This window comes from Convolutriloba macropyga, chromosome 6 (assembly GCF_964194025.1).
Source record: "Convolutriloba macropyga chromosome 6, txConMacr16.3, whole genome shotgun sequence".
Classification (NCBI taxonomy): Eukaryota; Metazoa; Xenacoelomorpha; order Acoela; family Convolutidae; genus Convolutriloba; species Convolutriloba macropyga.
The window spans coordinates 29,912,084-29,939,532 of NC_134473.1; the positions used below are offsets into that span (position 1 = coordinate 29,912,084).

Here is a 27,449-nt window from a genome sequence, read left to right on the forward strand (position 1 = left end):
GATATGCCAGACTGATGAAAATTTTACAAATCACTTTGACTCAAGATCCTAGCTGAGATTTTTCTCAACAAAATCTTTTCAAATAACCTGAAGTTCTCAACTATTGAAGCTGGTGGTTATATCAAGTATTGTGCTATGGCAACAAGTCTATTCCAAGTCATTTTCAAATCAAGTGCCCTTTATTTGAACAAATTTCAATTTTGTAGAAATTACATCAAAACAAAAAACTCTTTTCTTTGTTTGTGAAACAAATTGAAAAATATGAAAAAAAGTGTTTGATAATACGTCTCTGATGCCAAAAAAGTTGAAAAAGAATTTTTTCTTTTATTTTGCAAGTAGTTCCGTTTTCTGTTGAAATTCCGTGGGAAATTCCGCCTCTATTTTTTAGTGTGAAATTAAAAATGTCAAAGCAAACAGGAGGGGTTGCAAGGTTTAATGTAAAAATGTAGAAAAATTTTTGAAATTCTACTTTTGCGATGAACTGTCCTGATTTTGGTTTTGTATGTTATATTCAAAGTGAATTAACTGGCAAATTTTATATATATTACACATTTTTTATGTTTTGATATCAACAGGAAGCCGACAAATAATATAACTTTAAAAGCCGTTTGAATCATCGGCAACAATCAACAAAATATTTAATTGAAATAGAACACAATTTTTTTCTTGGCAAATTATGTTTATTTGTTGCTCATGTCCCAAGTGTCCCATATTCGTTTTCTGAAAAGTCCCCATGTGCAATTTACAAGTGGTCGTGGATTTCAGTTTTAGCGTAACGGTATTAAAAATTGAAAATAACTGTTGACTCTTCTCTTTCTCAACTCAAGTTTATAATTTGTTGCTTTTCTTTTCTCTTGATGTTTTTTTCTATACTTGTTCTGACCCATATATGGGGGGGAGGAACTATATACTCAAATGGGTTTTTTGTTCAGTCAATTTTGGCCGATCGATATATTCATTGTAGAGAGTTGAGACTGGTATCATTAGAATGCTTGTCCAGCGTAGAATATGGAATTAAAAAGATTTTTTGATTTTCGTTTTTTACGGGGAGTTATTGAGGTTTAAACTTTTGAGAAAAGTAGAGTGAAGTCCGTTGTTTTTATTCACATTTTCCGTAGTTTTTGAACAAATTTTAGTTATTTTTGCTAAAACTTGTAATTTGTTAAAAAATGTTTTTGGTTTTACGGTTAAGGATAGAGAAGGCTCACCAATTCGTTTTAATGGAACTTTTTGGATAGTATTTTTGCAGATTATTTTCAAATTTATAAATTTTTCGAATTGTTTTTAACTCAAAAAAGGCTCTAAATAAGCTTTTGCGTTCTACTTAGTTTAATTTGCAGGAAGTATAGGCCTAACATCACCTGCCACAATATTTGAGAACTCCTAAAAAGAAAGTTGTACGTTTGCTTCCTGTAGCAAATTTCTGTAATTAAATTTTCACTGGTTTTTTGAAAAATAAACCTAAAAATTATACAAAGTGCATGATTTGTTTGTGGTTTATTAAAATATTTCATTTAATATTTGATCTATTTTGCAAACATATGGACTAATTATTTGTTTTTGCTGGACGCTGAGAAAAATCAGGGCCAGAGGTCAACTCATCACGGATTCTTACAATCATAATTATTCGGATTATAATAGGGCGCGGTCTTTTTGAATTTTTTTCGCAGTTCTGTTTTTTTACGTTGATTATTGACATGAATTATTTCATGGCCCTATCAATGACTATCGAGCCTTTTTACAACAGAATAGGGCCATATGAAAAAGTAGTTTGTCTTCAGAGAAAAGCTCATAGTTTTTACGGCTGTGAAAATGTTTTTTCGTACAATTTAATTGATTTCCTTTTGTTTTGGATTGATTTTTAATACTTTTTACGGCCGCATGACTACGTTTTTTAAATTGAAGATTCCAATGGGTTCATAAAAAGCTGCAGGTGGGCCTATGCAATGCCTACAGTTATTTTCTAATGCCCCTTACGACTTTGAATGTATTAGTTTTAAGAGAATGTTGGTGAATTCTTGAAATTTGCCAATTTTTAATCTTATTTCTGTCTCAAATTGAACAGGGCAAAACTTATTCCAAGCGGAGACAAAATTTTCTTCACATTGGTTTTATTTTGAAGTAATGTTATTTTTGCTTTCCTACTACGAAATTTCATGAAAGTTTTGTGAATTTTTGCATGTTTTCCTGTTATTGATGTAGTTGCTTATTCCCTTAGCAACTCAAAATATTAGTTATAGCCCAATTAGCATTGATACAATTCGCAAAATAAACATTTTTAATGACTTCCGTGAATAGCTGATATTTTTAACGACTGCGAAGCCGTTCTCTCAAAATTTCTGGGATTTGTGTCTTTGCTTATAACTGTGGTTCTTTTTGTTTTGATACAGCATATCCTTGTCAATCAAAAGCCCTAAGGCCAACTATAGACGTTTAATTGAATCTATTTACTGATTTTGGATTAGAGCTAAAAGTTTTAATGACTCAAAAAGTTTTTTTAAGCAAATAATTTTGTATTTCCCAATATTTGCAAAATTTGCCTGTATCTGGGGTTGCTGCTTGTTCCCTTTCCAACTTATCGCATTAAAAATAGTTCCAACCAGCATTGAAGAAATGCACAAAAGAACCTGTTGAAAGACTTCAATGAATAGGCTATACATTTAACGGCTGCGTATCCGTGCTCTCACAAAATTTAATAGGATTTTTTTTGTGTTTGCATCTAAAAGTCGTTCTTTTTGTTGTAGTTCGGTATTTTTATGACAAGGAAACGCTTTGAACAATTCCACAATTTTTTAATAGAATCTGTTTCCTGATTTCAGTTCATAGTTAACGGTTTTAGAGACTTTCAATTATTTTCTGGGAAGAAAACACTTTTGCTATTCCCATTTTTATATCTTTGTCGTCAACAAGCAACTATGTCTTATTATTGACAAAACTAATCATTTTTCCGTTGCTTTGAACAATATTTCTTGGTTTGTTATGACGGCTGTCTATGGAGCTTAGAAATGTCTTTGAATAAGAATTTTCTGTTTTCGATACTGGTCAGTATTTGATATTCTTTTTGTTGTCTTTTCCACAAAGACGCTTTACCTAGAAGACCCAGTTAAAATTAAAAGGTAATAAAGCAAATCATTTGATCGCTTTGGTCAGTTTAATGTTTTTACTGGATTTTAAATGAATTATAGATATAATGACTTCAACACTGTGGCTTCCATAAATTGTATGTGAAATTTCTAGTTTAACCGCACTTGCTTTTTTGTCGTCCCATGATTTGGTTTCAATACTAACAAGCACAACTGGATTCCTGAGCAGTTGCAAATTGATCTGTTTTTATTTAAAGTTCAAAGATTATGGTTTGTTTGGACTTTTGAACAGATTTCTTTTTTAAAAAATCAGTTTTTTGAGCTTCGTCACTTTTATATTTTTTCTTTCAATATTGTGGCTTGGTCTCTGTAACGATAGGTCGCATTCTCTTTCCAGTAAACCATGATCCAATTTTTATTGCAGCTTTAATTTAAACCAATGGTTTCTTGGCTTTGGTACTACGCATTTTTTAAAAAAAACCTTGATTTTTGGATATTCTCTCATTCTGAGTTTTCTGTTTTCCGTCCACATAATCTCACTAATGGTTCGCCCAATTGGCGCTGTTAGTTTTGCAGTCGTCCAACATATCACAGATAATGACAAGTTTCAATTGCTTCACGCATAAATTAGCCTTCCTAATGAGCCGAGTTGATACGAGGTGGTTTCAATCAATTTGAAATTGGTTGTTTTCGAATAAAGAGAATTGTAGTTTTGAACTTTGTCCCTTTTGCTCTTTATTGCCAGCCTGTCACCAAGTCGCATTATTCATTGAGAGTTCTTATATCTTATCGAATGAACATCTAATGAAGTACAGGTTGTTTAGATCGGGTTTTATCGGATTCCTTCTTCATTTTGTTTTTTTTTTCTGTTTTTTAAATATAGTCATCGAGTTTTGGTCGTAATTAATGTTTGCTAGTATTTGTTTTGGGAGTATCTCGTCCAGTACTCTCATTGCTGGCAAACCTCATCGGCTCTCTAATCCAGTTTTTTTTTCAATTAATTGTTTGCTGAAAGATTTGAGTTTTTGGACATTTTCTTTCTCTTCCTCATTTGGTAGAGGAATAAATGAAAACGTGAATGGGCGGGGTTGGAACATCATGTGCGAACGCACGTTACCGAGCCTCCTTGTTTGTTTATAGTACCAAATTTATAATTTGTTCCTAAACATTTTCTCTCAAAATAAGTAATTTTTGATATAGTAGTTTCAATTTGTGCACCAAATAGTATGTTCATTATGACAGAGAAACAAGCAAAGAGGCTTGTTTGGCATTTTCCCAAAAAATAGAGTGCTATAGTTTGCTTGCACATCAGAAGTAGTGGAATTGTTCGTTTGAAGACGGTTTCTGTCTATTTAAACTAGAGCATTTGACCACTATTTGCTATATAATTCTCGAAATGTATTTTAAAATTCAAAGAAAAACGCGGAACTTAAATTTTCTTTCTTTTTTCTTTCTATGAAATTTTAGATTCTGTTGAAAATTTGTCGATTCCAATGAGTTTTAAAATTTTTCTGATTAATTTTTAGCAAAAACCTATGAAACAAAAACTAAAAAGCGAAAATAAGTACTAATTGAGATAGAGAAATAACACGACAAATGTATCAAATCTTCTCTCAAACACCCCCAATGCTACTTATGTTCCCTTTTCCTGTTTTCTTTCCGTTATTTAATTAGCCCCCATTTTTCAATATGTGATAAATTTTGTAAATTTTTTGAACAAAATGAACAGTAGCCTCTAAGGACTACAAAATGATTTTTCTTGTTTTTCTGTACGATGCATACAAGTTAAAATTTGACTGAAAAAAGGCCTGCCTAGCACATGTATTCCACCAGATTAGTATTTGGTTTGCTTTTTAGTCCGTAGGCGTAAAGCCGCAACTAAAATGATCGTATAAGAATAATTAATTAATATCAGGAATTAGGAATCGGAGATTAGGAATGTCAATTTATTCTGATGGGAAACGGAAAGATGTTAAACGCTAGATTAAACTTATGACATTTCAGCTGCATTTTCCTTTTCCGCCTGCTTTTCTTTTTCGGTTCCATTTTCTTTGTTCCTGAATTTCAGCCGCCGAATCAGATTCTGAACCGGTTCTTTGAACGGACGCAGCAGAATAATTAGCAAAAGCGAGTTTATAAACCCATACGAGTGCTTCAAAACCCGGAATATTGGGTTAATAGCGGCCAGAGTTCGCATGTAAGAATTCCAGTTCCCGTAAATTTTGCTCATTTCCATAAGAAACTCATTAGTGTCCCAAGTATAATAAGTATAATAGTGACTCTTACTTAGTTTAACGTGCGTCATGTAGGTTTCAAAAATTAAACTTGGCAGTACACAAACTACCCAAGAAACCCAAAGAAATATGAAGGCTTTCGTAAGGGTTTTGCTTCGAGCTGTTTGGCGAATTGTTTTGAAAGCTTGAACAATTTTGAAGTAGAATAAGCCTGATATTGCAATGCTGATCAAGGTAACGGATATCTGCATTCCGTGTTTGAGGTAGGGCTTCGATTCAATTATGCAAGCGGGACATTGCAATTCAACGTTTTCCAGCTGTAAGTTTTGCTTAGACTTTCATTAGCTATATGTAACTATTCTTTCAATGCTAAAATGCATCACAAGCAGCTTCATTGATTGTATTGAAATTTTGCATATATTGGTGAAATCCTCTCCAGTGTTTTTGAGAAATTAATGTTCCGGTCCCACATAAGTAGAAAAAGGGGAAATTTTCTATTCAAAGGGATTGTCGTACACAATCAAAATTGTGTACTTGATTTTGCAATGCGAATCACTATTAGAATTTCTGTTGAGTTTACTTGTGCGGCGAGTGCACTTAACACGATTTTGTATTTGAATTCGCTGAGCGAATCGCTTATCTGACACTTGTCTATTTTACTCAGATACTAAATACGATTGAAAAGAAATTAGTTAAATTGAGCAACTGTACTCTACATGCAAAACTAAAAGAGTGAAGTTTATAATAAGTTAGCGAAAAAGAAGTCATAACAAATGTGAACAAATAATTCCCAGTGAGGGAATTAGGGCAACAGACATAATATGTGAAATGAAAGGCGGAAGACAGTGAACTTAAGATGACTTTGTAATACGTCCTTCAAGATTAGGTACAAACATTAAAGAAGTAAATCGTATAATAATTTTCCTGGACCAAATAAATTGATTATGTACAACAATTCTCCCTTTTTGGTGAAAATTATAATTGCATAACATGAAAATTTTAATAACAATTTTGTTTGTATACTAATACCTTTTCACCTGATAAATAGTTATTAACAATATATTTATTGGTTATCATAGCTAGTCACAAATAATACTGTATCGAGTTTTAAATGTGGAGAGTTTGATTTTACATATCCTTTTCGTCAATTATCAATTCCATTGGTGGACTCTGATTTGCTGGGCAGATGCGAGGGTCAGTTGGAGAAACTTCTTCTATGACTGGCGAGGGAAATGCATTTGGATTTGGCTCTACATGAGCCGCAGTATCCACATTTTTTTGGATTAGAGAAGGTTGCACTGATTCAACATCACCAGTACGACGTTTCCTGGAAGGTTGTGTGAAATTAGTTTCCGTGTCCTCTTTATTGATCGTGGAAGAACTTGGTGCAATGCTTCTAATGGTGCCGAAGTAGAAGGTAACGTTAGTTCTGTTAGTTGGTTTGTTGGTGGAGGCGCAATAATTACTTCTGAGGCTATCATTTGTTGACCGAGACTTGCCTCAGGTTGGAACGGGGTCTGTGGCGGCACAAGATTGGGTAGCATTTTTGGCATCCTTACTCGCATTGCGCGAGCAGTCTTGGATCGGTTAGATGAGACACTGCTTGCCGTATCACGTTTGCGGTGTTTCGTCTTGCGGTCGCCTTCTAAATTTGTGTGAATTCTTTTAAGTGGCTAAGTATTTTGGCCTCTGTTGATTTTTCATAGACTCTGGGTCCTCTACGATTAATGTACTTGGTTAACTTGGTCTTCCGTTCATCACGGGTTCCAAATTTGGCAATGACGCTGTTTCTGACAGTGACATCCAGCTTCCCAGGTTCACAAATCACTGACGTGAATTGATGAGACTTCTGCACGACCGAACCAGGGGATAACACTTCATATATCCCGTCAACGTTCTTTTTGGACAGTCTATTCGGGTGCTTCTTGCGGGCAATATTTAACTGCACTGTATGCTCCTTGAGAAATATAGGGCGGTGAGCTTTTGTCGAGCGTAAGAAGCGAGATTCGCTTCACTAGTGGCCGTGCACATGTTCTTTTCGACTTTTTCGTCATTGCGATAATTTCCCCAATGAACTTCTGGTGGCAATTCATTGGTTGTGACCGTCTCTTCATTCTAAAAAATTATTTAAAATTTTCTCATAAATTAAATCAGAAGAATGTGGTTCAGTACTAATACTGCTAAGCGGAGTATTGGCTTCTCGCCCAAAGTGTGATTTGAAAGGGGAAATTTTAGTAGTTTTATGTTTAAATATGCGGAGTTGGCAGATAATTGATTTTAGTGCTGCTTTAACGGTGAACGAGTTTGAATTTTTATTTGCTTCTTTTATACATGCAAGACGCTGTTCAGTTGTACTAATTAAACGTTCTACTAAACCTATAGCTCGGTGATCATATGCTGGAGCTGGGGTTAAAATTTCATTATTTTTTTGTGCAAAAATATTTCACTTGATTTCCTATAAGACAACGAGCTTCGTGAATTTGTATATAATTATCTATAAATTTAACTAAAATAGAAGCATTTGCATTATCAAAAAATTCGGCAGAGGGTTACTTGGAAAGTCTATCAATACATGTCAAAAAAATAAATTTGATGATCTTTTTAATTATTAATAGGGCCTGCAAAATCTATTTGTATCACTTGGTTCGTGACTATACATGGTTTATGTGCTTGAAATTGCTTTGCGGTAATCATAGATTTTAAATTTTTACCGACTGCAGTGCAAGGTTTGCACTCTATTGCTCGAACTAAAAGGTCTCTATTCATGTGTGGCCACCAACAATGCTGGGCCATACATATCATCCACCAGATAACCGGGTGACTGGCATGAAGGTCCTCGATGAGTGGGTCTTTCAAGGCGTTTGGTATGGCCACCTTCTCATCCATGCAAACGCAACCATCGCTTACATGCAAATTTCGACAATAGCTATGCAGGTAGGGGTTTAGTTCCTTCAAACGTGCCTCGTCAGAGCAAATGATGCAGTCCCTGACTTCTTTGAGCACTGCATCTTTGCTCGATAGGGAGGCGATCAAAGTTTTGTTAAATACTTTCCCAATCACTTTATCATAGGATAAGACTTGAGGGCTATCAGTGAGTGGGGTGCTGATATTTGAATGAGATGGTGATTGGGGAGGCGTGTTTTGGGTTGCGTTATCCGTGAAGGAAACGCGAGGCGAAGTTCGGGTAGATCGAGTAGAGGTTTATTTGCCTTTCATTGCGGACAGTTGTTGGCTCGTTTTTAATGAGTTTGGTAAATTTTCAATTAAATTAACTGAGTGAGAAGACAACTTAATTTCAGATTAAGTTTGGGCAAAAAGCGAATTTTTGTTGTTTGTCAATTGAGCTAGTGAAATTTTTAAAGTATGTGACTTTTGAGTGCTAATTGGGGAAGGAATTTGAGTCTTATTTGTGATTGACAAGTTAAAGTGGCTTAATTCCTTGAATTGATGCTGATTTTGGTAAGGGAGTGACGCCTTTCTGGTGTTTTGCGTCTCAAATAGTGCTATTTGAGACTCAATTTGTAGCGGAGTATTTATAGTATTTGTACTATGCGATGCAAGTTGGGATTTAATTTGGTGTTTACTAGTGTAAATTGCAAATAAAGCATTTGAGTTGCGCGTAATATGTTGTTGATTTTATAAAAGGGGATTATGCCCGGTGAGTGTTACCTTATTTTGAGTAAAGCGTACTCGCTGATCGAAATCACAATCAGAAACATTATGATTTGGAGTATTTCGTTTGAAAGTATTAAATTGCTGAGCAGGTTATATGATTTTGAGTTACAGTTACCAGCGATGCGTGTGTGCTATCAAAATTTGTACAATTAAAGGGAATGAAATTTGGATTAGACTTTTGCTTGGCGAATGTTGAATTATTTTGAGTTAGGCGTACGCGCATTGCGTGTTCACTATCTGAATTATGGTTATGTTTTAGAGGTAAATCTGAACCAGGACTTTGCGGAGCGAGTGATATATTGTTTTGTATTAACGATTTAGGCATAACGGAATTTACATTCAGTACTTAATTAGTATGTTGAGTACTAGACGTTTGTATGTCAGATTTAGTATCTAGATAATATTTATTAAGTTTAACAGCCGAAATATTTTTTTCTTGTCGAAGTAATTTTGCATCAGCTTGTATTAGGGATAATGTTGCAACTGAAAATTCTTTGTCATATTTAGAAATACTCCTTGCAGGTTGATAAGGGTTGCGGGATATATAGTCAACAATTCCCATTTTTGCGCCTGTTAAATGTTCTATTTTAAATTGATAGGGTAAAAGGCAAATCGACCCATCGTGATAAGCGACTGTTATAGGATTTATTGGTTCTTTGTTCTTTTAAAATTGAAAGAAGGGCTCGATGATCAGTTATGATGGAAAATTCTTTACCGTAAAGATAATTTTTGAAATATAGAGTTGTCTCTGAACCAGACAACTCCAAGAAATACATGCTCATTGATGCTGTAGCGTTCTTTGTTACTATTCAAAAACCTAGATGCAAATGAAATCGGATTCCAACCATTAACTGTCAATTGTTCTAATGCTGCTCCTACGCCGGAACTAGAAGCATCAAATTTTATACATGTTTCAAGTTGCGGGTTATAATGAGTGTTTTCTGTGCGATTCGCCATTCGTATTTCTATAGCAATAAAATGTATGGTGTATTCGTCGGTCCAGATATTTTTTGTAGATTTACGAAGAAGGGGTCTTAGAGGATAGCAAGTTGTGCTAGATTGGGGATAAATTTGCTAATATAGTGAACCGAACCAAGGAAGGAGCGTAATTTTTTTAGTGTATTAGGTGGTTGCATTGAAAGCATTGCAGAAGTTTTAGATTCAAGAGGCGATGTTCCTGATTGAGTAATATTATACCCCAACCATGAAATTTGTTGTTTCGCAAAGTGACATTTGGAAAGATTTATACGAAGGTTATCTGCATCTAAATTTTTAAGGCAATCTGTTACAAGTTGCAATGGATCTTCTTCTGAAACTTTGCGTACAATAAAGATATCATCAAGGAAAATGTAATTTTAAGGACGATTAATTTATGATCCATCGCCTTCTGAAACTCGTCAGGCATGTCTGTAAGTCCGTAAAAGGCAGTCTTAAATCGATATGTGCCTGTCATATCACCGCTTACAATATTGAAGTTGCAATGTTTGGCGGTGTCTTTTAACTGTAATAAGGATTGGAGAAAAGAAATTTTGATCGGAACAGTTGTTAAAGTTTTCTATGTGTTCTTTTCAGGAAGTTTTTTAATTTCACTATTAACTCGTTCTTGTAAATTAATGCGTAATCTTCGACCATTTTAATGTTTAGGCTGAAAATTCTTGTGAAATTTAGATTTAACAATGTGGACTTTTGATCTGCCAATGCGTGAAATAATTTGAGGAAATTGATTTGCTATGTGTGTTTTGAATGGGCATTGAGTTCTGATAGTGTTGACCATACTACCTTCATCAAAACAAATAGTCTGAGTGATTAAAATTCCAAGGACTGCAAAAAAGTCTCTGCCAATGAGTGGTTTCAATCCATCTCTAACAACCACAAATTCGGCGTCTTCAATCCGCCAACCATTACTTTCTACCGGTGCTTGCATCATTCCGATGACGTGTATTGGATCGTTAGCAAAGGTCTTGAGCGCCTGTGCAGGTGTTGTTATTAGCCGTCGTGCAAGTGTAGAATTATTGATTACTTCAGTAGCGAGTGAGTCGTTTAGGATGCTGCACACACTCCAGGAGACAAGGAGAAGTCCTACTTTGGTATTTCTGATCTGTAAGACTGTACCTTTGGGTTCAATTTGCACTGTAGATCTGGCATTGCTAGCTACCACGTTGTCGTCCGAACTATCATAGTCTGATTCACAGGGTTATAATTGATATTTTGAATTGCATTAACAGACTGTTCGGTTGTAGTTTCATCAATTGAGTTAACATTGGAACGAGTTGGTTTAGTAGATGAAGACTTCGGTTTACGACATACACGCGAAAACTGATTCTGCAAACCACAAATATTGCATGTCTTGCCGTTCGCAATACATTTCTCCTTGTGATTTGCTAACCAAGTGAGGCCGCAGTTTCGGCATAGTTGATTCATATGTCGAATTGGGGCTGTAACATTTTGTTGTTGATTCGATTGAAGAAAAGGCCGTTGTGGAGTTATTGCATTCACATGCGACGCGGGTTGTGCGTTCAAAATTTGTAACTGATTTCTTTGTCCGAGTTCCATATTTATAGCTAAGCGTAGTGCTTGTGCTGGTTCGAGAGTTTCTCTAAGTAATTCTCGTTGAATTTCGGGTTCTTGCATATTGGCAATGAAGAGGTCTCTGATGAGGGTATCTTTTTGATTTCCAAGATCGCAATTCTCGGACAATTCCTTCAGTTTGCCAAAGAAATGTTCAATAGATTCCCCTTTTGACTGCTTGGTGGTGAGGAGCATGTACCTATCAAAGGTAACGTTACGCTGACCAATGAACGTAGTTTCCATGATTTGCCAAAGTTCCACCGTTGTTAATGTGTTCATCTTGAGGTGCGGGTTTCTGTTACATCTGATCCGTCTTTCTTTGGCGCCCAAATTGAGATATAACATAGATACTGTCTTGCGATCTGCTTGTGTCCTTGGCTTTTCTCCACACGTGATCCCTATCTCCATCTGTTTCTGAAATCGGTTCTCCCAGTTCATTTTCATTTGTGCATTTCTAGCAAGACGTTCTCATTTTGATTGGGCTGACGAACTTGTTATACTCTTGTAGATCGGTTCAAAAAGAGGTTGAACATTCTCGGGCTTTGATTCAAGCAGAGTATCCAATGCAATATTCTCCTTCGCAAGAACAGCAAATTTCGCCGGCATCTGCTGTTTTTCTTACTTCAAAGGAGGGTCTGCACTAGATTTTTTCCAGAAGGGTTCGACGCCAAGTGGGGTTCGATGCTTTTGCGTTGCTGGCTGCGCCATTTTGTACACCATCAAAATTGTGTACTTGATTTTGCAATGCGAATCACTATTAGAATTTCTGTTGAGTTTACTTGTGCGGCGAGTGCACTTAACACGATTTTGTATTTGAATTCGCTGAGCGAATCGCTTATCTGACACTTGTCTATTCTACTCAGATACTATATACGATTGATAAGAAATTAGTTGAATTGAGCAACTGTACTCTACATGCAAAACTAAAAGAGTGAAGTTTATAATAAGTTAGCGACAAAGAAGTCATAACAAATATGAACAAATAATTCCCATTGAGGGAATTAGGGCAACAGACATAATATGTGAAATGAAAGGCGGAAGACAGTGAACTTAAGATGACTTTGTAATACGTCCTTCAAGATTAGGTACAAACATTAAAGAAGTAAATCGTATAATAATTTTTCTGGACCAAATAAATTGATTATGAACAACAATTCTCCCTTTTTGGTGAAAATTATAATTGCATAACATGAAAATTATAATAACAATTTTGTTTGTATACTAATACCTTTTCACCTGGTAAATAGTTATCAACAATATATTTACTGGTTATCATAGCTAGTCACAAATAATACTGTATCGCGTTTTAAATGTGGAGAGTTTGATATTACATATCCTTTTCATCAATTATCAATTCCACTGGTGGACTCTGATTTGCTGGGCAGATGCGAGGGTCAGTTGGAGAAATTTCTTCTATGACTGGCGAGGGAAATGCATTTGGATTTGGCTCTACATGAGCCGCAGTATCCACATTTTTTTGGATTAGAGAAGGTTGCACTGATTCAACATCACCAGTACGACGTTTCCTGGAAGGTTGTGTGAAATTAGTTTCCGTGTCCTCTTTATTGATTGTGGAAGAACTTGGTGCAATGCTTCTAATGGTGCCGAAGTAGAAGATAACGTTAGTTCTGTTAGTTGGTTTGTTGGTGGAGGCGCAATAATTACTTCTGAGGCTATGATTTGTTGACCGAAACTTGGCTCAGGTTGGAACGGGGTCTGTGGCGGCACAAGATTGGGTGGCATTTTTGGCATCCTTACTCGAATTGCGCGAGCAGTCTTGGATCGGTTAGGATTGGATTTGAGCCAAAACTAGAAATTTTGAGGAGTCATCTCCTAATGCTTGATTCGGTCTCACGGCTCGAGCCGCCACAATTTATCAAAGCAATTCAAAAATAATTATATTTGCTTAGATTTTGACGAGCTATGTGTAACTGGTTTTTCCATGCTAAAATGCACAGGCCTCTCCATACTTGATTGTGTTCAAAATTTGTATATATTGACAAAACTGTCTCCCAGCACTGAATTCATTTCCCCGTCCGCCATAAGTGGAGAGGGGCTGTTTCTACTAAAATGTATCGTACGTTATAAGGCGTTTTGACTTCCCCTTCAAACATATTTTTGAAAGATCTTTGGAAATTTACTGGTCGTTCATGACTGTTTAGATCTTCTTGGAAACGTCGCTGGCTTTTGCTTTAGATGTTCAGCATTCTCTGAAAAGGCACTGATTTTGTTTCCTATGATGTTTGAAAGGTTAATGGTTATGAGATTTTAAATGCTCAGCATTCTCATTCTCCAAAAATTCAAAAGTTTAAATGATTTTATTTTTTTTTGAAAAGTTACTGGTTCTAACAAACTTTTTGATGTTCAGAATTATGTGAAAAACCCTAGTTTTTCATGACTGCGAAAAAATACTAGTTTCGTAAAAAAAAACTTTTAGATAGTTAGCATGCATTCATTGTTAGCAAGCATTGTCTGAAAAAATAATGGTTTTTCACAAACTTTTAATTTATCAGCAATCTTCAAAAACTTTTTTCTTCCGATGCTTAAGATCTTCAACATTCACTGAAAATTTACTGGTTATTAATAAAATTTTGGATTTTCCGATTTCTCTGAAAAGGTGCCAGTTTCTTTTAATTTTTTATATTTTTCCTTTCTGCGAGGTTGCTGGCTTCTTATGACATTTTGCATGCTTAATCACCTTCATGGTTTAATGATGGTGGTTGCAGGTGTTCAGCAGTTTTTATTTACAGTTTGGAAACGTTATTTAGATCAGTTGTGATTGTGAAAACATATATATTTGCGGATGTGCACCAAGGGTAGACAGTTTTCTCATTTTCCTATTAGGAGGAGCAACATGTTGTTTGACGGACTCGAATGCAGATTACTCATCGTATTTCTGAGCTACACTACAATATTTTTTCGTCGTTTTCTTTTAATCGGTAGATGGTTTTTTTGACAGGACCTTTATCATATTTCTTTCTGTTATCACACTTAGAAATCGCAAGTTTATCAAAAACAGCAAAGATAGTACACAAAACTTATATGCCGTTAATGATTTTCGAGCTTATCAAAGCAGTTTAAAAATAATTATAATTGCTTAGACTTTGACGAACTATATGCCAATGTTTTTTCCATGCTAAAATGCACAGGCCTCTCTATACTTGACTGTATTCAAAATTTGTATATATTGAAAAAATCGTCTCCGGGCATGGAATTCATTTTCCCGTCCGCCATAAGTGGAGAGGGGCTGTTTCTACTAAAACGAATCGTACGTTATAAGACGTTCTGACTTCGCCTTAAAACAATTTTTTTCTGAAAGATCTTTGAAAATTTACTGGTCGTTCATTACAGTTTAGATCTTCTTGGAAACGTTACTGACATTTGCTTTAGATGTTCAGCATTTTAAATAATTTTAATTTTTTTTTGAAAATTTACTGGTTCTAACAAACTTTTTGATGTTCAGAATTATGTGAAACAATCCTAGTTTTCTATGGCTGCGAAAAAATACTAGTTTCGTAATAAAATTTTTAGATAGTTAGGATGCATGCATTGTGAGCAAGCATTGTCTGAAAAATTAATGTTTTTTCACGAACCTTTGATATATCAGCAATCTTTAAACAATTTTCTTCCGATGCTTAAGATCTTCAACATTCACTGAAAATTTACGGGTTATTAATAAAGTTTTAGATTTTCTGCTTTCTCTGAAAAGGTGCCAGTTTCTTATAATTTTAAATATTTTTTCTTTCTGCGACGTTGTTTTCTTTTATGACGCTTTGTATGCTTAGCCACCTTCATGGTTTAATGATGGTTGTTGCAGGTGTTCGGCAGTTTTTATAGACTTTGGAAAAGTTATTTAGATTAGTTGTGACTGTGAAAACATATATATTTGCGGATGTGCACCAACGGTAAACAGTTTTCTCATTTTCCTATTAGGAGGAACAGCATGGTGTTTGACGGACTCGAATGCAGATTACCCATCGTATTTCTGAGCTATACTACTATTTTTTTTCGTTTTCTAGCTATCGGCCGATTGCACTTTTTTGACAGGACCTTTATCATATTTCTTTCTGTTATCAACCTTAGAATTCCAAGCTTATCAAAACCAACAAAGATCGTACCAAAAACTTATATGCCGTTAATGATTTTCGAACTTTAGCACTCCAAAAATTTTATTCCAAGAATTAGTGGTAAGCGTTTTAAAATGTCTGCCAAGTTATAGGTTATTATGCACACATTTATTTGGCAGAATTTATTCTATCTAAGCAGACTCGATATTGCATATCGGGTCCAAAATATAGCAGGTCCCACAGAAGCAACGTTGGAATCATAACAGTAGGCAAGGACACTCCAGCATACAAAATTATCTGGTTCCGTTTCGAGAGGATAGTCTTGACCTCGTGTGGTCTGCACACCTTCACCCACCGTTCGAAGCTCATTCCCACCATTAGAAAGCATTGGGAATAAAGGGGGAAATTTTCCATGGCATTCTGAAGTTGTTTACTATACGGGCCAATCTTTTCAATAAAATTATCAGAGTACGCAAATCTTTCAATCCAGCTGTCAGCAGGGCATACAGTGTGTGCACGTGAGCTGAAACGATTTCATTTTTCACCTTGATTAGTGTAACCCCACAAACTACCGCCCCCCATTGTGAATACAACAAATTTATGAGCAAGTTTAACAGATTTCACGTGGGACCCAAAATACAGCTCCCAGTGAAACGAAACTTGATACACCTTGCCAAGACATTCAAGATCTTGACATTATTGACAAAACATGGGTTATCTTACCAAGATCTTGATAGGAGAAAAATTCTTGGTACATCTTGGTAAGATCTTGCCATGATCTTATCAAGCAATATCAAGAAAATTTCTTGATAAAACTTGCCAGTATCATGGTTAAACACGGCACTATAAATTTCACTGTAATTGAGTGGCGTAAAAAGTAATCAAAGTGTTGTGATTGCTCTTTTCCTGGACATTATATTTTTAAGTTGCTCTTTTCAAGACTTTTTGCATTTAAGCAAACGTTTTTGTCCTCGGATTCTCGAATCCATTTCTGATGGTCATATATCAAAAAAAAATACAATTCAAACCACCAATAGAGTTTTGTAAATCACCTCAACCCAATTTTTTATGGATTCCGGCACAAAACATCAAAAAATTAAGAAAGGTGATAGTCTTTAAACAAAAGAGGGCAAAGTGGATCAAAGACACTTTTCGGTATAAAATCGACTAAAACATGTTTTCTGATTTACAATTAGCAAAACACAATCACAAGGCACATCCATTTCAATGACAAAACACGAAATTAAACTATCAAGTAGAACTGTAGAGTTGTTACTTTAATATCAGGCCATTACTTTTATTATTTCTTAGACAAATATTTTGAAGTCGTTTGTCCCCTGCTCTCGCTACTTGCAGTTATGTGACCTACGGCCTTGCTAAACTTAACATTTGATTTGAATGAGAGGAGTAAACACCGATCAGAATGTAGTGATTGCTCTGTTCCTCAACATTATGTTTTTAAAATGCACTCTTCAAGATTTTTCGTATGGAAAGCTGCTTATGGAAAGCTGGCCAACTTATATCTGGATTTTTTCTGAAAGGAAGATTGTCAGTTTAGCCAAAAACAGAACTAATAAACTGATGATGACTATTCGTCGATTGACATAGAAATCAAAAGGAACGGCCAAAGTTATGTTGACTAAAATTGACTTCAAAAAACAGAATTTTGTGCGTTTACTTTTGTCAGTGAATGTATTCAAAATTTTCTTGGAATCTGGAGAAAAAAAACTGTAGCTCAAGGTCATCCGAAATTTTTACATTTCTGAACTTTTTACGCTTTTTGTAGAAGAATCAGTCCAAAGTTTTGACTTAGTTAATAGTTAGAGAACTACGTCTCCATGTACAAATTGACTAGTGTTTCGGGTGGAGTTGAGACCCCGGTGGCAAATCCGGTACAAAACGAAGCCCTGCCCGCTGTAATCAATGAGGCATCAAAAACAGTTCTGTAACTGTTCTAGAGTACCAATGCAATTTGTAGAAAATGAGTGACAGCTCAAAAATCATTTTGGTCATTGTTGAGGAAAACAATTGAAAAGGTGCCCTGCTTAACCAAGTAGTTTTTATACCAAGAAGTTCGACGCAGCACTAAGACTGAAGAAGTGATTTCAAAGGATCTTTTTAAATCAAAGGATGCGAATCAAGTGCTGAAAACTTTGCATTTTTTCCGTCTATGTCCCCCAAGGTTAGTGGGTGCATATTATTTGCACCCCCAGAACCATGTGCCATATTTTAACATAATGATTTGCTAAGTAATGGCACGTGCTCTTTTACTGATGGATGCGTAACTTACGGGGGCACAAACGGAAAAGATCCAAAACCTTGCAATCAAACAAAAAGATAGTGACAAGACGAATATTTTCATGTGTATCGAATTGTTTACAAAATTTTTGAAAACCGGAGTTTGGGATGTTTGATTTGAAGAATCAGTATCTGACGAAGTGTTTCACTAAAAACCAGTTAAGGTTGAAACAATTCATTTTTTCATTGGCATGGCTCTTTAGCACTGTACTGTATCAAAATATACTTCGTGAGTTGGAATTTTTCATCTTTTGTTAGAGTACTGATAAACCTTGTATATAGGTGGTCTAAGTAACGGTAAAAAATTACATTTAAAACCTTGTTAGAGTACCTGACTGAGTTGAGATGAGCCGAAGCTCAAAAATAGTTCTCTATTTAATTTAGGACAATTTTTACATAAGCAAAATTGAGTGAGAAAAAACACTTTGGTAAGTTCTGAGAAGAATTGATTAAAACTGCTCTAATGAATCAAGAAGTTTTCAAATAAAGCAATGCAGCACAAGACAATCAAAACAAGAGGAACGTTTTTATCTGAACATGACTGGATTCTGTTTTCAAATGCAATTGTAAATTTTTGTAAAATTTCATAGTAATTCGAAGAATTTCCTCTGAAAGTTTCCTTGTTCATGGATGTGAAAAACATCAGTTTTAGACAAAGTATAAGACTAAAGGGAGACTTAAGACTGAAAAATGCCACTGGCCTATTGTTTTCGTTCTATTAAACTGTACTAAATCAAAACAGACTACGTGGAATGAAAAGTTTCAGGTACCGCCGCTGGTTAAGTTAATTGGGGATTGGCATTAAAACAGAATATTACTCCACGGAATGTCAATGTTGATATTGACAATAATTTCATTTGCAACTAAAGTATGCATTTGTCGATTTATTTTTTTCCTACATTGTGTGCTTTCCTACAAAAGTGTGACCTTCAAGTAGCAGATGTTTATGAAGATTGTCATATTCTCGAAAAAATTTTGTCTAAAGCACATTTGAATTATTTTTTTCCTTTACAATTACTTAGTGAGGATGTCCCCAAAACAGTTGCAGATATATAAGAACTATTCTCAATTTTGAAAGTTTTAACAAATGGAGTTTTAACAAAGCAAAAAAATTTTGAGATAAAAAGAAGAAATGATTTTACCAATATATTTTTTTACTTCTTAATCGGAAATTTTGTCATATATCAGCTTGTCTTTCCAGATCACTTTTAATTCTGCTTGATAATTAATCCCATTTTTATGAGATTGTGCAGTCCATTTTTTGTTTATCCTAATGTTATTAATGCCCAAAAGCGTATATTGAGTTCAAAAAGTTCGCAAAAAAGAAAAATTATGACAAATTAAGACATCGTAATTAATTTTTTTTAAATTTTCGACAGGGATTTAATATTTTTTAAAAAAATTTTGAATGGTACCAGTTTTTACATCCCTTCGCAAAAGATATCCATCCTTCAATACTGACACAAATAAAGAAAGTCAGGGCAGCATGAAGTTCCTCTCCCCAAATAAATTTGAGCGTTGAAAAAATTCAGTTATAATAGAAGTGTAATAATTTGTAATTTTTCTAATTTTTGCAAACCAATGACGTTACTGTATCCGTCACTTTGACTAGTTGGCATATTATTTTAGATAGCCAAACTTTTGATAATTTTAATATTCGTTTTTGATGACTTTGGTTTTGCAACAAACATTAAATCGTTGATAAAACTATTGCGTTTCTGCAGATTCTTTTTTCCTTTTTGTTTGTTCTTTTGTTAGATTCTGTGGAACACGTTCATTCAGTCAAAAATATGGAGTCAATTTGTTTTCAATAATAATCTTTTTGTTATCAGTGGTGAAATTTTTTTCTATTCGGTGATACTCAACAACATTTTGACGTTAAAAAATTGTTCCAGCTACTATCCGAATAACAATCTATATAAAATGCACATTGGTCCGCAATGAGCTGTGTTTTGGAAGATTTAACGCCAGCAATGCCTTTGACGACTTGAACTATTAATTTCAGGCGTTGTTTATGTTATTGGATCCAGCAATTTACCCGAAACAGGTCACAAAAGAAGAGAAAACATAGCCGGTAGATTGCCGGGAATAACTCTAAGAGTCGTGTAATAAAAACTCTTATCTAACCGTACCTGTTTAAAAAAATGAAAAAAGGGATAAAAAACAATATATAGTGTGAAAAAAATCAATTTTTAGTGACAAATGTGGTAGATAGGTTGGGGGGGGGGGGGGGTGGTGGCGGTAGATGTGAGGGCTACATATGTGTTTGGGAGGGGGGTGGGGTAGTTGTGGGGTGGGGGTAGATGTGTGGGGATCCAATTGGGGGAGGGGGTACTTTAGATAGGTTGAAGGGGCTTATATGTGATCAAAACTCTTGAATTGATTTTTTAACTGTGACTATTACCAACAGCTCCTAATTACTATACATTACAAACTAAGCTATTTTTAAAGTCCATTTTCCGAAAACAGAAGTCAACTTTCTAAAACAGAAGTCAATGTTCGAAAACAAAATTCAATTTCCAAGTCATGACTTCAGCTAAAAGAACATGGCCGGTAGGATGCGGGAAACGACTCTAAACGTCGTGCATTATATTCTTTAATTTTAACTTAGTGAAACCATAACATAAAAATAGACACGAGATAAACAAAAAAGTAGCCCAACAAAACACATTAGGTAATTAAGAAAATGCAGACATATTTTTTGATTCAGGGTTGCGGGTAGTTGCTGGGGCAGGTGAGGGAGGGCTTGCAGTTAGGTGATGGAAGAGGGTTTGGGCGTAGGTGGGGGAGGGGTGGAGGAAGGCGGGGCGGGGAGGTAGGTGGAGGGGGTCCGTAGTTTATGTAAGTGGGGGGTTATATATAGGTAGGAGGAGGGGGGGCTAGTTGGGTGGGGGGTAATTTATATAGGTTTGAAGGACTTACAAGGGATCAAACAATCTCCAAATGACCTTGTCACCTTGAATTTCAACATCAGTTCTTAATTACTAAACATTACAAACTAAGCCTCCTTTTAAATCCATTGTTCGAAAACAGAAGTCAACGCTCTTAAACGGAAGTCAATGTTCGAAAACAAAACTTAAAATTCAAGTCATGACTTTAGCTAGAATCAATCTGTAGAATACCAAAAATCTTCTTCAAGTCGTAACAAATTAAAATACACATTATGCGTCCAAGTTTATATCTTTTCCACCTTTTACTCATAGTAATTAGTCCCCGTTGCTTGCCTTGGAACAGGACACGTAGTTGCAAGAAAAGAGAGAAGCCGCGACCAGATTGCCTTCACTTTGCTCCTGGATCATTTTTATCTCCAGTAGTTTATATCTAATACCCGAGTGATATCAATCGAACTCAATTTCAATTGTAGCTTTTTAGTAGAACACTGAACGGAATCGAGTTGGTTGCTGACAATGGATGTTTCGGATCTTTTCCGTTTGTGCCCCCCCAGCTTAGTGGGTGCATATTGTTTGCACCCCTCAGTCGCAAGTGGCATATTTTTACATGATGATTTACTATGTAATGGCACGTGCTCTGTAACTGGGGGGAGCATAACGTACTGGGGGGGGGGGCACAAACGGAAAAGATTCGATGTTTCATTACTCAAGGCTTTGCTGTTGTTTTAAACGGACTCATTCAAGTGTTTCCAATATAGGGCTCCAAGGTACAGTCATAAGGAGCCTCTTGAAATTCGTATTCATGAGCACCCGAATAAAGTTAAAATGCAGTTTTTTTCACGATGACACTAATGCTTGGACAAAAACACGTTTTCATCTCAACCCGCGACCGAAGAGGTTGAAAACGGATAAAGATGGTTCATATTAAAGTCAAACGAAGCAATTACCAACAGAGAACAAAAGGAATAGTTTTTTTCAAAAAGGAGCTTTGACAATAATAGAGAATGATTTAAACATTTTGTTTTGCTAATCCTGTATATTGTCTACAGTTGTCTAGAGCAACATATTTTTTATTAATTTAGATTAGAATTAATTCTACGGAGACAAACGTTGAATGGTCGCTCAATTTTTTACACTGATTTGAGGCTTACTCATAGTTGAACGTTTTTCCAGAGCAGACATTGGCCAGGCTCTCCTTGCACTGGAAGATGAAGAAAGCGAATCCGACCAATCCTGTAAAGATGAGGTCACATACAGTCTGGATTGCAACCAGGTAGAACTCCATATTCTGCAGTTCCTTCGCAAGAATAAACGCCATGATGCAATAGACATTGATCAAGAAGGTAGCAGTCGAGATTGGAATCTGAAAAGTAAACAAATCCATCCATCTATTTTTCATAAACATTGATCTGCTTTTTGGCTTATCGTGAAGCCGCATAACGGCTAACGAATATGAAACAGCGGTAGTCTAATAAACTTAATTTAGGGGCGTACAAGACAATAAGCGTTCGAGTACTCAGCTATAAGTATATATTATACTAAGTCTTACTCACTCGAGGGAAACTATATAGACAAACGGAAACGGATATTTATGTAAGATCCAAATTTCTAAAAAAATTATTTTAGCGTTTTTGAACCCTACTTTCTAGCGATTAGAATAAAACTATGCACAAGACACCATCGTTTTTGAAATAATTGACGTCAACGTGACAATGGGGAGATTAAATGAGTATCAGATAGCTGAATTCTTATTAATTTTGAAAATGGTTGCGTCAAGCAACTGAAACAAAATTGCAATTTGAAATAATTGTTCCACACAGAAAATTATTAAAAGATAGAAATTCTCAGAAAAGAGCTCGTGTAATTAACTTAGGGCGAACGCAAAGTAAGCCGATAGGCAAGCAAGCCGACAGAAAAGCAAGCCGAAAGTTATGTAATAGTTATGTAATCTATCAGAAATAATACATTTTCAATCAATACTGCGCGTAGTATTATAGTGCATAATGTATTCTAATGCACCAAAGAAACAAAAATGCGTCAATTTTTAGACATCTAGTGGGTACGGGCCTCAGCAGACTGCTGTCCATGACCATGCCTCTCATCCGCTGTGGGATGTAATCCGGAAATAGCGGGCCGGTTATCGCGGCGAAGCCGAAGCGCGCCCACCGGCCCGCCAGGAGCAACTTAAAATACGGGTATCCAAAAATTTTTCGGCCTACTTGACCTCATTTTCAAAATTCGGCTTGCTTGCCTATCGGCTTGCTTGACCGCCACCTTAACTTAGTTACAATTAGTGCACGAATTCGAAGTTAAACTCGAAAATCTCAAGAATACGTGGTGATGGAAGTGTAAACGCTGTTAAACTTTTTAGACTGGCTCCTGCTTACAAGTTATGTTTCTAGGCCACACTCTGATGCCCACAGATGTAAACTTTGTGCCAAAAAACGGCAATCTGTTTTTGGCCACTAATTTTTTATTATGTTCGACCAAAAACTGTTTTTTGCTGGTTTTACAGTCCTATCTAAAACCAAAAAAGGAAAAGCTAATCATCGAATGAAAATATTTCCCTGACTTCCATGAAACACGTTAACACCTAAGTTTATTCATAGATTGTTTTCAAACTTGCAGCTTCACCGTACACTGAACCAATTGATATCATTTTCATTGTACTCATTTTTTTAAATTTTGGCTGACGCTTAGGGCCTAGCAAACTTGCGCTGCGCATGTTCTGTCCAGAGACATTTTTGTCAGATTAAAAAAATAATGCTATCATAAAGAATTAAACATTACTTCAGACAAAAAATTGAATAGGTGCGCTACGCAAAAAAATTTTTGACTAAAAAAAATTATAGCAAAACGAGACCTGAATTACGTTTTGACGAGTGAAAAAAAAGGTTTTCCGCTTTATTTGATTAGAAAAGTAAGTTTAGATTTTTATTAAGCCAGCAAAAACTCAACAATCCAGAGTTAATAAAAAACTTACTGTATCGGAGCTATAACGCGGTCAATTTCATCGCAAAATCACCTTGCGATGTTGGCTAAACTATGCGTAAGTATGTTTTATACACAAGAACTAAAAAATAAATTTGCCGATAAAAAATGCGGTGAAATGAAATGAACCTCATTTTTTATGAGGTTCCTGGAAGTGAATCGGGTCGAATTTTTGAACAAACAACAATTAAAGCTCCTTCAACAAAGCAAATTATCCACAATATTTCCAATTAATTCATGAAACAAAAATGAGAGAAAGTGATAAACTTGAAAATATTTCGAAATAGAAATTTCGTAAACATTTCTGTGCAAATCGGTGTAGAAGTGTTAGAGCTAGCTAACTATTTACCAGCGGGTTAAAACAAAACATTCTTCACTATATTGGAGATCTTTAATTCTTTTGAAAACAATAGCAAACAATACTCCAGCAAAGACAATCATAACCAAAATGACTATTTTCAAAAAATTTAAAAAATCTGCGGAAGTTGAATTTCCGAAGGGTTTCACACACTGAATAAAGGTAAGGTAATTTTACCTTAAAAAAGCATCCTAACTCACCTCAACTGTTAAGGAAGATTTGCCTTTCCTTAACTCACCTTAACTAAGGCTAAGTTTACCTGAATTCTACCTGAAAAGTTAAGGCCTTTAAAAACCTTAAATTTTACTCCAACCTTACCAGTTCTCTTAACTTTGCCTTAACCAAGCCAGAAAATTACAGCTTATTGTAAATTTACCTTACCTTTATTTAGTGTGCAATATTGGCCAAAACAACGACAAACGAGAACGATTGTTTAAAGTTTTTAGTAGTTGTTTTGAACAAATTAGCATTAAAATGGATCAGGAACAACAGCTTTATCGGAAAAGATTCTGTCTTCTCTCTCTCTCACATCCTAAATGGCATTTCACATATAACAATTACTCGGTTCTGAGGACTTTATTGCTCTCCGCCGTTTTACTGAAGTCGCTTTCAATGTTGGCCTCTAAATTATTTCCAGTAGATGAGGTACTCAATATAAAGAAAGTGAGAACGTCAAGTGTGGGAAAACAGGCTAGAAAACAGTACTTTTTAGTTCGAAACGAGTTATCTTCACGATTTTCGTGACTGTTTTAAAAAATGGAAGAAACTTTTAATAAATATGACAGATCTCAAATGATTTTCTCCTTCCAGCTTCTGGACATCTCAAACAATTTGCAAAACAAGTAGAAATAATAGGTTAAAGATTTTGATCAGCTTGATTGTGAAATGGTTGAAATTGATTTTTTTTTACCAGGAATGCAATCTTTGTGGTCTTGAACACTTGTTGGTGGCAGAATTAGAACGTAAACACAAATATTTTTGAAATTCTTTCCTAAAGCTCTGGTTTTCAGAAATAATCCAAAAACGATCGTTTTAAGAGGAAATTCTAATCTATAGGCTAAAATGACTTAAAATCTACCTGTACTGAACTCCAAGTACTATTCAATAATGGCCACGTATAAATGCAACTCCTTCAAATAAAAGCAGTACTGAATAATTACCAAATCAATTGTATTCGTCATATCAGGCTCGCATCGCACATGGCAAGTTGATTCCCAAGTCAATACTAACATTTCAAAAAAATTGAGTGAAATTATCGAATTTGGAAAAATTTTGTAAGGTGCCACAATTTCGGTTTCAGATTTCAGCAAATGGGGGCCAAAAGCTACTGGTGAGAACAAATGGGAGCCAAAAGCTACTGGTGAGAACAAATGGGAGCCAAAAGCTACTGGTGACAGCGAATGGGAGCCAAAGGTCACTGGTGAGATTAAATGGGTGCCAAAGGCTACTACTGAGTAAAAATCGAAGAACTGGTGAGGACAAAACGAATTAACGCCATGGGTGCCAAAGGCTACTACTGAGTAAAAATCGAAGAACTGGTGAGGACAAAACGAATTAACGCCACATTAAGTGGAAAATTAGAATTGACGCAATTCTGGCCTTTGTAAAATCAGAATTGGCCCCAATCTGGCCAGTAAAAGGCATGCAATCAACTGCGCTTTTTAATTAATTGGACAAGAGTTCGTGCGAGCTTTTTAAAATTTAGTTGTTGTCCAGCAACATGAGCAGATGGTCCTTCAGATTGTTTCAGTTGATTAAAAGAGTAAAAATTTAAGATTGCAACTATTGCAACTAGCAGAGATGCACTGACTTCTAAAGTAATACCCAATTTTTCTTTGTGTTGATGTAGTGTTTACCCATTGGCCATTGCTACCATAGCCTCGTTAGCTCAGCATTTCAAATGAATTTCTCAACCCAGGGGTAACCCACTAGTGTATAGTAATGGCCTGTGAAATACCACTGCTCAACAAACCGTGTGTATAAACGATTTTATTGGCCTTCAGTGAAGCAACTGTGAGCTCCTACATCGCGTTGCTCAAGAAACTGAAAACTACGGCATAGAGTTGAATGCCGCAAAGACTAAAATCATGAAAAACAAGGAGCTAATAGCTTCATTGAACATCTCAGTTAACGACGTGAAATTGGAACAGGTTCAAAAATTGAATTACATGGGCACCACCTTGAACTGGAATGCATAAGACGAAGTTGAAATACAAATAAGAAATGCCTTTGCCAAGAAAGCGTTCAACGAAAAGAGATCTTTGCTTTGTAACATGAATATCTGCTTTTTGTTACGAAAAATTTTCTTTTCCCGGAAATTATTTTCTCAATTTTGACTTAGAACTCCAAAACATTAAGCATTTCAAAAAATGGCTGAAAAGTTGAGTGAGTTTGAAATGTGGTGTATTCGCCGAATGCAAAGGCTCTCGTAGAAGAACCAGAGAAAAATCATTAAAATGCGCTTCGAACCACTGAATATCACCATATTCCTTCTAATGAGCATACGGAAAGGACAACTAAATTTTCTGGGACACGTGATAAGGAAACAAAAATTAGAGAATCTGTCGTTAACTGGCATAATCTCCGGCCAAAAGTCACGTGGAAGGCAAAGAGAAACCTACATGTCGCAGCAGCCGCTAAAATTTTAAATTACGATGAATAACCTTAAATAATGTCATAGCACTATGCTCGCTGTAACAGATTTTTTCAATCAAAAGAAGAATTTTGTTTTTTATTATGTTTTCCCAGCATGGAAACAAACTTTGAAGTTTACAGTAGTTGTACTACAGATCTTGAGACAAATTTCTCAAACCTGGAGTTTTGCAACAGAAAGATAAACTCCCAAGAGTTTGACATTATTGTTTGACTACATTTTTAGACTATTGTCATTATTGAATTTGCCAGGACCAGAAAAACTCTTTCTCCAACTCGGGGAGGCTGACGACTGAATTTTGCTTAATCAAACTTTGATGTTTCTTGAGCTACACGGAGATCATTTTTAGTTCGGAAAAGAACTGATCGCTAAAACAAAAAATCCAATTTTCTTGAAATGAAGTTGAATTCAAACATTCTAATACCTAACAATAAGCTACTCAATCGCTCGTGCGTAAATTTGATAATTTTGTGATAATCTCTATGTTAATGCCTCACATTAATTTCGATGATTTTACCGCCTTTTGTAAGTTGATTTGCCAAAAGTTGTAACGAGAAAAAAAAGAGAAGTCGATTGTAACCGGATGTAAAATGTTTTGTTTGAATTGGTTTATATACAGAAACTAAACATG

At 35.4% G+C, this 27,449-nt stretch overlaps 1 protein-coding gene across 2 annotated transcripts in view; it reads right to left on the minus strand.

The window, feature by feature from the left end:
* Positions 1–4,967: 4,967 nt before the first annotated feature.
* Positions 4,968–27,449, minus strand: part of LOC142340924 (uncharacterized) — a 35,798-nt gene continuing 13,316 nt past the window's right edge. For both annotated transcript variants that reach the window (XM_075391702.1, XM_075391703.1), the window contains exons 4-6: positions 21,968–22,179; positions 15,829–16,150; positions 4,968–5,634 (exon numbers count right to left, since the gene is read on the minus strand). In XM_075391702.1, coding sequence (XP_075247817.1) covers positions 5,074–5,634; positions 15,829–16,150; positions 21,968–22,179 — 1,095 coding nt within the window. In that variant the 3' untranslated portion in view covers positions 4,968–5,073. The remainder of the gene's footprint in view (positions 5,635–15,828; positions 16,151–21,967; positions 22,180–27,449) is intronic.